Source organism: Morus notabilis, unplaced genomic scaffold, assembly GCF_000414095.1.
Source record: "Morus notabilis unplaced genomic scaffold, ASM41409v2 Scaffold518, whole genome shotgun sequence".
Taxonomy (NCBI): domain Eukaryota; kingdom Viridiplantae; phylum Streptophyta; class Magnoliopsida; order Rosales; family Moraceae; genus Morus; species Morus notabilis.
In genome coordinates, this window is record NW_010366577.1 from 261,341 (window position 1) to 273,718 (window position 12,378).

The following is a 12,378-nucleotide window of genomic DNA, read 5'->3' on the forward strand; positions in this document are numbered from 1 at the left end:
GTGTGTGTGTGTGTGTGTGTGTGTGTGTGTGTGTGTGTGTGTAATCACTTATGAAATATTTACCTACTACTTTTGAAGTTTGGCTGCTACCACCTCCTGTAACAATTAATGAAGAGAGAAGAAACGTTAGCTATCACAAGTAATTGCGTCTACAGAATATTCGACTTAAGCACCTTTAATTACCTTGATCAATGATCGTATAAATAACTGTTAGGAGAAAAAACCACACCCTTACACTTACGCAATAGAAAAATAAATTAAAATAAGGAAGACAAAAATTTAAGTGATTCAGAAAAGAGAGAAATATTTACTAATAGTTTCAGAACTATACATTCAATAAATTTTCTCAATTTCTCTATTTACCCAAAACTCTTTACACCATTGCATATCTCTTTCATCACTTCTCTCTCTCTCTCTCTCAAAAAAGGTACTCTGTCTTTAGACTTTTCTCTGAGTATACATAAAATCTTACACAAAGTACTTATTTATAGACTCTTAATAACCATCGTCCAAAAACAAAAAAAGAGTAACTTACCCAAAAAATATAAAATTATTATTTTCTCAAAATTAATTTGAGTCACTCAACCGACAATAACTAATATATACCACTCTATCCATACATACAAATGAAGCTTTTATTGTGACTTTTAAAAACTATTAGATAGAATGTCATCCGTCAAGGCAATAGACGAAGGTGACATAGCATGTAAAGAAGCAGGACAAGTAATAAAAGTGAACCTTTTTCCTTAAGGCAACGATCAGATCACAAATAAAGGAAAAAAGCTAGAAGAAAATTCCAGATTTGTCAATCAAAGAAAAAGAAAAGATGAGTTAGTTACACGCTATGGCTTACTTCAGTAGCCAAAAAAAAAAAAAAAAAAAAAAAAAAAAAAAAAAAAAAAAAAAACAAAGAAAGAAAGATGCCTGAATTATAGAAGACGTTAGTGTGTATTCAGAATCATGTAGTTCCCAAACAATTCAAACTCAATATGGGCTACTAAAAAAAAAAAAAAACTAGTAGATGGGATTAAGCGACATGTTGTGCATCAGTAAAAACAACCTATCAAGATAGTAAATAGATTTTCTTTTCTGGCTTCGACCCTTTATAGTGAGGAACTCTGTAGACACTGAATCTTCAAGCCACTTTAATTTCAACAAAAACATTAGGATTTGCAATGCGAGGATGGAGAGAGCGTGAAGAAGAAAGTGTACGAAATCAACTGAACTGCTCAAAGAACCCGTATATTCATCATTCGGCTTGCAATTATTATGACGAATTTTGCTTGCAAATCTGGTTAGAGCTTTACCCTGTTTGCTTTCAGTTATATGGGTGAAATCCACAACTCAAGGCAAAGAGAATCAGAAAGACATATTAAAGTTCCGAAAATTATGTTTCTCTCTTTATTCAACAGAGAGACCAAACTGAACTAAGTCAATCTACCAAATTACCTTCTATCATGGAAATTTATCCCATCCAAACATGGCCAAGAAAAAAACAATCAAGATTCTGTATATACTGTAGTAATTATTTACTTTTGTACCCAAAACTCATAATCCTAATCACAAAGATCTTAATCTTCTACAACGTTTCACTAACAACACTATTAGCTAAGACAGTTGCGCAGAAAAGCTTAAATACCTACTTGAAACCGAACAAACTTGATCGCCACAAATGCAAATGGGTTTGCTCGAATTGGAGTCGAATTCGCATTGGCCACCAGAACCAAGGCACTTGGAACAAAGATCAGAGAACGGAATTGTGTAATTCACGTTGAATCCCAACATCAGAGCCTCCCCAAGCAAAGACCGATTTTGCGTAAGATTAAACGCGATGCTCTCAAGTATCGGTACCCCAATGCTTGTATTGCACTGGATTACCCTCAGAGCCGGGTCGTACGGAATCGGACCGACCAAGAAGTACGAATCGTTCGATGGAATCCCGAAATTCACACACCAAATCCGGTTCTCCGGAGTCAAGCTGTACAGCGAGACGTTGCACCGATAGAGCATCGTCAGATTGGTGTTCCCGACGCCATAGCTGAAGACGCGAGAATCGAGAGATGTGTTGACGAACTTTTTGGGGCAAGTCTCGTTCCAGAGATCCGATCGTGCCAGGGTCAGAGTGTGTTGGAGCTGGTCGACTCGGAGGACTCGGTACTTCAGCGAGTTGATGGTGATCTCCGGCGACTCTCTGCCGGAGCAGGAGAGGCGGAACTCCGGCGGGCCGCAATATTCGGGGTGGTTGCCGCCGGTGAAGGGATAAGATAGGTTCTGGAGAGAACCGCAGCTGAAGGTGGTGTTGCAGTCCGCGGAGACAGAAAACGGCGTCGTAACATGGACGGAGAAGAAAACGGCAACGAAGAAGATGACGGCGACGGTGGCCGGAGGGGAAGGAATCGGGTACATTGCTGAGAAGTGGAGAGGGAGATGAGTGGAATGAGATGGCAGTTGGCAATAGGGTTGTGGGTTTGACTACTTGGCGGGAAGGTGGCTGGTTTGTTTTATTCTGTTGACTGGTGGCTGGATTTGGTTGAATTCCTGCCTCCTTTCAATGGAATATCACTATATCGAGGCTGTCTTTCATTATTATATTCAATTAAATAATGATTAGATCCTGCAATAAGTGTTCTAGAACATATTTTATCAGTTTTAATGTGGTGGTAACAGGGTCTGAACCCACATTATTATATAGAATTTTGGATGGGAACGTTATTACTTTGCATGCAATCTGATGGGCGATATTCATCAATATTCCACCAGTTGTAACTTTGAAAAAAAAAATTTAAATTGCTATGGTCGTTTTGATCGGAAAAGGAAAGTAGTTAACAAAAATATGACTGGAATGAGGTGTCTATTGGCTAGTTTTGAAGACGGCTGTTCTTCGTAGGGGGACCCGCCTCTGGCCCTATCCTGTCTAAGGAGCTCTATTAACTTTTAAGATAATTTCATGAGTTTTTGGACTTTTGCCTCCTACTAAACTTTTAGATTTTACCCTTTTAACTTGTTAAACAATTGCAACGTGACTCATTTTATTAATATTGTTTTGATTCTTAGATTAAAGGGACTAATTAGAGTAGGAGACTTAAGGGATTTGCCTTACGGTTTGAATTAAGATGTTAGAATTTTTAGTCAAACGTTTCCTAAACCGTAAAAGTTTAAGGGACAAATGTTCAAATTTCCTAATTCTATTTAAGTTATTAATTCTTAACTTTGAGTATTATGACACTTTGGTACTTGAGTTTTTTTTTTTAATAGATTGCTCCGAAATTTGATTTTAGGATTAGTTTTTATTACTTACAATAAACTTGATGATGAATTTATAAGTTTAACAGAGGTAATTTCATAATAAGTGAAAATTGTGTAGAATTTGTTACATTAAATGCAAAATATGCCCCTAGTGTTGCTAAAATCATTAAAAACTAGAGCATTGCACTTTTAATACAACTATTTTTATAAAACTTTCAATTACTCTGGGGGCGATGTTAATTTGTTCCCCTAAAATTCTATAACAAAATTTTCTATATGAATTTCTGAACAAATTTCTATTATCCCAGAAATTTTTAACTTTAAATATACATATACTTTTTCAATAAAAATTAAATATTTATATTATATTTTAATGTTAACTTTTAAGTAAATCATTTGTTTAAATTTAAAATATCAATTAAAGTAAAATCAACTACAAATAGATAAAAAGAGAAAGGAGAAATTGTTGAACTTACTTTTTTTATTTAATAACTTTTTTATTAATACTTTTTTTTTTACTAATATAGTTATTTGACTAAAAAACGTATTAATCAAAAGTAAAAGATAAAAACTCGTACCAATATATTTTAAAGGTATTTATCTCATTTCTCCATAAGAAAAAGGTTAAGGAGATGAGAGTTATACAAGACATTATTACATTATTATTTTATTTGAAAAGTTTAAGTTTAATTTATGTTTACATAAATGTTTATTATATTTATTATAAAAATACTAGCAATTATTGTTTCTCTAGTGCTTGTCATTTTAACCTAGCATAATTCCACACTCTTCTCAATTTCACGCCTTTAAATTCAAAATCTCTCTGCCCACCTTAAAAAAAATATAATGATAATTGTAGTAAGGTTTATCTTTATACATATCCTATGAACTATGAAACATTTTTAAATTGTCTTATGATTGTTTGAAACCGTTTAGAATATACCCGATCTATTAAAACTTCTCAAAATGCCCTTCGTCCACTTTCATCTAGAATCCGAATAGAGTTACTAATTTGACATGTCACTAAAGGTTCAAAAAATGTATTTTTGTAATATAAATCCTTATCATGAAAAATATTAATAAAAAAACTAATAACTGAATTTCATATCAACCCTTGATCTAAATCGATCTAATCTCATCTCAGCCGTTCATTTAAATTTATTTAAAAATGATAGGAAGCATTAACTTTAGACATAAAATGACAAAAACACCCAATAATTTCAATGTTTGATATGAACATATTCAGTTTCAGGTCTTAATAGCTTCAAGTAAGACTTAAGGTTAAAAAAGCCTAACCAAGAACAGCTCCCATGAACCATTAGCGTTGCCTTGTTCTCTACGGAAGCTCCTTTACTAGGAATTGCCCCTTTTGTGCGAATCTCAGGCCGCGAAGGATGGGGTTAGCAGAGGGGGTGGGAGTTTGTGACGAGTTGATTCAACTCTAGTTTTTTTTTTTCCAAATAAATTTAAATGAAGGGCTAAGATTAATTAGGTGGATTTAGATCAATAGTTTATATTAATTAGAGTAGTTAGCTTTAATTAATAGTTTTTTCATAATAAGGATTTATATTTAAAACACATTTAATAAACATTTAATGGCATGTCATGTCAGGAAATTAATCAGGGCCATTTTGAAAAGATTCATAATTCAAAAGTCATTTATGAAATTAATAATAATAGCGGTGATCCGCGATGATAAAAAATAAAAAGCAGCGAACACGTTTTCGGAGTGGTAGGTTTAATATCATCATTGGCCTACATGATTACGTTTAAAAGCTAGAGGCTCTATAGACCTCTATTTGGAGGTTTTTTTTTTTTTTTTTTTTTTTTGGAAGCATGTTAATACCAGAGACAAGTGGGCTTTAAAATTGGAATTGAAAATTGGCATTTAAATATGTTGGGCAAGACACCCAATTGGGACAGATAGCACCTAGAATTGGGGATTTTTTTATTTTTTATTTTTTTTAACGAAACAATCAAATGGGTAAAAAAAATAGGGTGCGTCCATTTATACAATTTAAGTTATTATATAATTTAGATTGTATATGTAAAAAAAAAAAATTTATAATAAAAAATTTCAATTTCAATTTATATAAAAAAAATACTGTAACATGACTTTAATTGAACAAGACCATAGAATAGTAAAAGTTGGTTTTGCAGTCAAATCAGGCAAAGGTCTGTTTGGGCGTGATGAAAATTATCATGTTGCAAAAGGAGACTCCTAGAGGGTGTCACCATTGGTTGCACCCCTGAAAGGCTGAAACTAACTATTACTAGATTAAGGGGGTTTTTTTTTTTTTTTTTTTTTTTTTTTTTTTTTTTTTTTTTTTGGGTGGGTGGTGGGGAATATATATCTACAAATAGAGATTGAAAACTCAGTTGATAACTAAAGCGAGACACGGATTGATACTATGATAGGTGCTTTATATATTCTAGAAAATACTCGTATTGAAATCCCTATGTTTTTTTAGCTAAGCTAAAAGATAAGAACTTGCTCAAGCCATTTAGGATCCTCAAATTATTAAGAAACGGATTGGAGGACAAGAAAATCGACACTTACCTGAAGGAGAATCAGATCCACACAATAATCCATAAGGTCTGTCTTTGCAGTAGCAGGTGAATTCTCCGGTTGTGTGATTGGATCCACAGACTCCGTCGGACTTTACACATTCATCACACCTGCTATTGTTTGCTTCCCACTCCATCACAAATCCAGAAACTAGCGCAGCAGTCAGATTCGGTTGTAACAATGCATTAACAGCTTCTTCTATAACCCCAGCTTCTGAGTCGGAAATACGAACAACCACACTTTCCTGGCAAGTTGGACTGTATGTTGAAAGCAATTTCTTTGTAGCATCTGTGGCAAAAAAATTAGTAACTGTTGTTCCGTCATTGGGGCAACTGAATTGACTTGAAACCCCAACACTAACTGCTGATGAACATCGGTAGTACAGTGTCAGGTCTTGAGTTTCAGAAGTGTAGTCAAAGAAGGTGGAATCCAAGGTGGCGTTTTTGTGTTCTTGAGGACAGGAATCGTTCCAGTAATCGGTCCTAGCAACCGTGAGAAAATGTTCCCTCGAATCAATCCCAAGCACGCGATAACCTGTCGAATTAATGGTGATCACCGGTGCCTCTCCGCTGCAGTTCAGCTCAAACTTCGGGTGACCGCAATAATCTGGCCGTTTCGGACCCCAGAAAGGATAGCCAAGTACGCCCTCCATGTTTGCGCACTTAAAGGGTGTGTTGCAGGCCACGTATTTTTCATCTTCTTGAGCAGATACAGAAAAATATTGTATGCAGATTGAGATTAAGGTGACGATCAAGATGGAGAAGAAAACCTTTTGGGAGAGATATTGGAGATACATATTTTGAGAGAGCAGGAAAAAGATAGTTTGAGATGCTCATAATATAAAACTGAGAAGATGAAGAGATGAATCAGTATTTGATTTAATCAATTCAGTTCAAATGTCATCATAGAAAAATAGTGGCTTTGACGAATTATAAGCTGAGGTGTATTGAAATTTGTGTCGCTATAGAAGGTTCTATTGGAAAATATAGTACATGATAAAAATGTGGCAAAGTCAGGGCTGAGCTTAATTAGGAGACCTAGTCTAGCATCTATGATAGAGTCGTTAAACTTGAGAAATGCGCAGCGTTTCCATCACGAAATCCAAATTGTCCGGCTCATGTTTCAAACCTCGGAGTAAAGCACGCAACACTAAACTGATTTTTCTTTTCGGAGTTTAAATTATAGTTTAAATTTTTATACTGCAGTGTTTTTTTTTTTTTTTAAAATAGAAATTTAAATTTTTTATTTAAATATATGAACTAAACGAGACAAATGCTTTTCATTAAATCTCGATTGGAGATCGTATTTTAAAATCAAAGAAATCAGCATTCTCATCCAGAAGATAGATATTAACAAAATCCTCCTTATATATTGTGATACTTGAGTTTTCTGTCTTTAGATCACAGCCATATAAATAACATATTGATGTACACACACGTCCTCACACATCTATATTAATTAATGTTGTCAAAGTAAAGTAACTAAGAATCACGTTCTAGTTTTCTCCGAAGCCCTAGGCTTCACGTGAGCTAAAAAAACAAATTTTTGGTCGTGTTTCTAGAACCTGGAAGACAGTACTGGCGTGAAGATAATTTAGGGCATCTCAGGAAAAAAGCAAAGAAAAAGATGCTAATATAATTAAGAGACAACAGAAAGTGTTGACTGCTAAAAACCATTTGTGGAACAATTTAATGGTCCTAGATCATCAAAGCTTTGAACAATTCGATGGATGATTCATTAAGTTAATTTATGCCCAAATACTTTATTATGAGAAACTTGTACTGATTTGTTCTCTAATAAACAAGTCGAGTCTTCTATGTGAGATTTTAATAAATAAATGGATAGAAGGACTAATTTAGAAAAACTCGGCACATTAGAGTTTCCGTTTTGGAAGTTTTTAAAAGTTAGGCGCCAAATGGGATTTCGTCTTTAGAATTTGATACATAGGCCACTAGTAGGAAGTAGAGTTTGGAGCGAGAATTGTGTATGTGTCCCATGTACTACTTATAGTTTTTGATGTCATCTAATTGCCAGAAAATAGGAATCGCCACAGTCATATTCCAAAATGGAAATTTGAGGTTTTTGATACAACCATTATTATCTTAAAAAAGAAAGAAAGAAAGAAGAAGAAAAAAAAAAAGTCCCCTATTAGTACTGCTAATCTTTTTCTCTCATTTTTCCTATTTATGAAATATGAATGTATCCAACACCAACAGTCCAATATTATATGGGTGGATCAATTACATGTATCCAGCAATCCATATTTTCACTTATAGTCACATAGATATAGATAGTTTCCTAATTTATTAAGATATAGTAATCATTATTGATCCACCTTTTTATTTTATTTTAAAAAAGCAGTGATTTTTTAAATTTTTTTTAGGGTAACAGCTTATTTTTTTAATTAATATTTTATCCATATATGAAGGTGAACATTTTTCCTCGAAGAAAAAGTCAATTAGTGATTCAGTGAACGTTGACTATGTACAGATAACGCATGAGAAAGCACTACAAGTAAAATAATAATCACCAAAAAAAAAAAGGGGGAACATGACAGCTTGGAAAAATAAATTAATGTGCAAATTTGAGAAGGCTATCCTAAAAAAAAATAATAATAATAAATAAATCCCAGGACGGCAAGTAAACTATCCATTGGGAGAGGGGGAAGCCTAGATAAAATATTCTTTTATGATACAGTCAAACGAAGGCAGATCATACGATACACTGAAACTAAGGCATACCATATGGACGAATAAATTAGTTCATTGACGAAAAATGAAGTTGAAAGCTAACCGTGATACATATAACCATATTTTCACAGAAATTAAAAAAAAAAAAAAAAGAGTTATTGACACTATTAGTCCCTGAACTTTAAGCATAGTGATAATTTGGTCTCTGAATTTTTAATTTTTGATTTTTGACAGTTTCGGTCATTGACAGTAAACTTGATGACCGATTTCTGAAATTTAATGTAGATATTGTCACGTGATAGACATGATTATATTTGTTAAATTTCAAAATTCGTTCATCAATTTTATGGTTGGAACTAAAACTGTGAAGAAAATAAAATTTTATGAACTATATGTTAAAATTAAAAATTTAGTGACCAAATTGTCTCTATGCTCAATGTTCAGAGACTAACAAGACCAATTACCCTAAAATTTTTTAAGGTAACAACTAATTAACAAACCTAAAATGAAAGCATGGGTGAGAAATTAATACTATCTAATTAACCAAATACTATGCAATTCCCTTTCTTCAATTTCAGTTGTATCCGATTTCCCTTCAAGCTACTTGAGACTAGCTCAAGTGATTAGATGTGTGAGCATGTGACTTAGGATTCAAATTCTAATAGTTTCATTTCTTTATAATATAGTGAGGCTATAGATCTCATATAAAGTAAATAAATAAATAAAATAAAAGATAGCAAATGGGTCATTTCCAATTGTTTTTTTTAAAAAAGGACTTAAGTAGGATTAATTTCACATGCACTTAGAACTTAGAAGATTTACTTCGCTTATCAAAAGATCATGAAGAAATTGCACTAAAATGTAATTATCACCGCTTTAGACTTTTAACATTTATGTTTTAATACACAATATTTTCATGCACAATATTATATATGCACAATCAACTACAGTAATATATTATTTTTGGGAATTTGAGACAAGATTCATGCAAGGAACAAAACACAGTAGTGTATTATTCCTGAGAATTTGAGATAAGATTCATGTATAGAACCAAATACGGTAATATATTATTTCTAGGAATATGATTCCTACTGATTACTGCATATCAAACGCCCTCTTAACATATTTAAACGCCCCCTTAACATATTTGGTCTGTGTATTATTTTACTCCGGGGCAAAGATGTAGGAGTTGTGGGACGCCTACAAGAAAGGGACCAAATTAATTAACCCCCACTTTTGTCAAATGTGGACCAAAACGTTACTAAGTGCCCCCTTTATGTTAAGTATAGGTACATAAATAAAGGCACACATAAGTCCTTTTCTATCAACTGAAAAAATGAGAGCGACTCGCCATCTAATCTAACCATCTTAGAAGAAAATTAAGCTTATAATTCTATACTTGGACCATGGAAATTAAATGTGGTCCTCAAATTAATTATGATAAAAGGTTAACGTCAACAATTTATATTTGATCACTCGAGCCGGCAGCATTTAGTCCGCCAGTACTCAACTACTCTCTATCGATCGTGTAGAATCTCGTGAATTTCACATAAATGGTAATGAGAGAGATTAGAAAATAGGACAAATGACGTAATATATATATATATATATATATATATATATAATCAACTAAAGCTTAACTTTGAAGAAGACAAAACATTTTTTAATTAATCCTGATTAACGTGGATGCATGTATCACGAAAAAAAAGTGCAAGACAGTTTGCCATGGACTTATAAATTACGGAAAAAAAATGAGTATTGCTCGCTCACCTAATTTATATAAAACATAAAAAATGGCAACATTAATAATTGTTAATTCACAGTACTCTTTTTATTCCAAGTAGAGTACTTGCTCTTATTTAGCAGAATCTAATCTAATGAACTACTCTACCAAACAAGCAATGCATTCTTTGACAGGAAAATTTCCAAAGTACTAACTTTAGAAAATGAAATTAGTAGAATTATCCTTTTTTATTTTTACGCTCAACGACCACCTTAATTGTTCAATATAAAAGGCGAAATCATTTTGCAGATAAAAATTGTGAAACAATCAAAAACATAATCCTATTTGTTAGTCTATGTATAGATTGAGAGTCACATTTTATCAATGAAAATAAGCAATGCATTCTTTGGCAGGAAAATTTCCAAAGTAATAACTTTAGAAAATGAAATTAGTAGAATTATCCTTTTTTATTTTTACACTCAACGACCGCCTTAGTTGTTCAGTGTAAATGGCGAAATCATTTTGCAGATAAAAATCGTGAAACAATCAAAAACATAATCCTATTTGTTAGTCTATGTATAGATTGAGAGTCACATTTTATCATCAATGAAAATAAGCAATGCATTCTTTGACAGGAAAATTTCCAAAGTAATAACTTTAGAAAATGAAATTAGTAGAATTACCCTCTTTTATTTTTACACTCAACAACCACCTTAGCTGTTAAGTGTAAATGTCAAAATCATTTTGCAGATAAAAATCGTGAAACAATTTTACATAATCCTATTTGTAAGTCTATTATAGATAGAGAGTCACATTTTACCAATGAAAATAAACAATGCATTCTTTGACAGGAAAATTTTCAAAGAAATAACTTTAGAAAATGAAATTAGTAAAATTTCCTCGTTTCTTTATTTTATTTTTACATTGAACGACAACCTTAGTTGCTCAGTGTAAATGTCGAAATCATTTTGCAGATAAAAATTAAGGAAAAATCATTTTACATACACCGTTTGATCTGCTTATCTTTTGTTTGATTACCAGATTTACTAGTATGACCAAAGTCGCTGTCACAAGGATGAAAAACAAATGGGACATTTTCCACGTAAAACAATGCAAATATAAGGAAGGTAATTTGGTCAATCAATTCTTACGTACCTGTTTTGGCACCCGGTACTTCCAGATCACCTCCGCCGTCCCCAGATCCCGGTGTCGGCGGACAAGTCCTGTTCCCCAAGGACAGTTCATTCTGACAATAGCACGTCGTTTGATTAAGTCTCCCGTCGTATCCACAAACGCCACTGGAGTTCTTGCACTCCTCACAAGCCTCAAAGTCCACCTTATATTTCACAGGAAAGCCTTCTGCTAACGCCTTCGAGATCACCGAAACATTTCCTAACTCGCCGTAGTTGCGCACCGGATCGGGAACTCTCGCAATCACGCGCGAGCGGCAAACCAACTCAGCTCCTCCGCTTGTCGAATTCCCTGGCAGTATAAACCCCTTCCCACTGGCCGAACAGTTAAAACCTCCAATGTAGCTGTTCTTTTCAGGTGAACAACCATACAGCAGTGTTATATCTCCAGAGGCCGGAGCATATTCAAATAGCTCTGGATCCAAACTGGTGTTCCCATATTGTGGCACGCAAATTCCGTTCATGTAATCAGTTCGAGCTATTTTGAATATCTGGGCGTTTTGGTCTACCTCCAAAACTTGGTATTTCACACCCTTAATATAAATCGTTGCATTATTTTTTTCGCAGTTCAGCTTCAGACCAGGATGGCCACAGCCTTCTGGTCTACCATCTCCCACGAAAGGAAAATCTGCTTCTATGGCCCCGCAACGGTATTTGTTACTACATGTTGTGTACCAGCCGAAGCTCGCAGATAAAGGAATTTTGTCGAAAATTAGGAGTGCAAAACAAAAAAGGACAAGAAGATGAGACGACATGATCGAGAGTTTTTGATTCATTTCTGGTGAAGAGTAAAGGAAGCGAGTTTCTGGGGATTGTGGATTGTGGAATGGCTGTTTGAATGGGAACAAAAATAAAGAAATCGATAGGACCACGACGATTTTCGGAAAAAGTATTAAATTCAAAGAAAGTGATTTTGGGTGAAGAATCAAGGACGAAGAATTTTTAGGGGCTTGTCACTTG

The 12,378-nt window shown here is 33.8% G+C and overlaps 2 protein-coding genes across 3 annotated transcripts in view; both read right to left on the reverse strand.

The window, feature by feature from the left end:
• The window catches only part of LOC21409698 (LEAF RUST 10 DISEASE-RESISTANCE LOCUS RECEPTOR-LIKE PROTEIN KINASE-like 1.4), an 8,671-nt gene extending 2,058 nt beyond the window's left edge, over positions 1–6,613 (reverse strand). The window contains exons 1-2 of one of the 2 annotated variants that reach the window (XM_024173791.1): positions 5,807–6,613; positions 64–96 (exon numbers count right to left, since the gene is read on the reverse strand). In XM_024173791.1, the coding sequence (XP_024029559.1) occupies positions 64–96; positions 5,807–6,611 (838 nt within the window). In that variant the 5' untranslated portion in view covers positions 6,612–6,613. Of the gene's footprint in view, positions 1–63; positions 97–1,643; positions 2,454–5,806 lie in introns of those variants that run through there. The other variant, XM_010110575.2, reaches the window with a different exon arrangement.
• Positions 6,614–11,375: 4,762 nt separating this feature from the next.
• LOC21409700 (LEAF RUST 10 DISEASE-RESISTANCE LOCUS RECEPTOR-LIKE PROTEIN KINASE-like 2.8) lies at positions 11,376–12,173 on the reverse strand. Its single transcript, XM_010110577.2, has one exon. It carries the CDS (start codon positions 12,171–12,173, stop codon positions 11,376–11,378), a length of 798 nt encoding a protein of 265 aa, XP_010108879.2.
• Between the last annotated feature and the right edge of the window lie 205 nt (positions 12,174–12,378).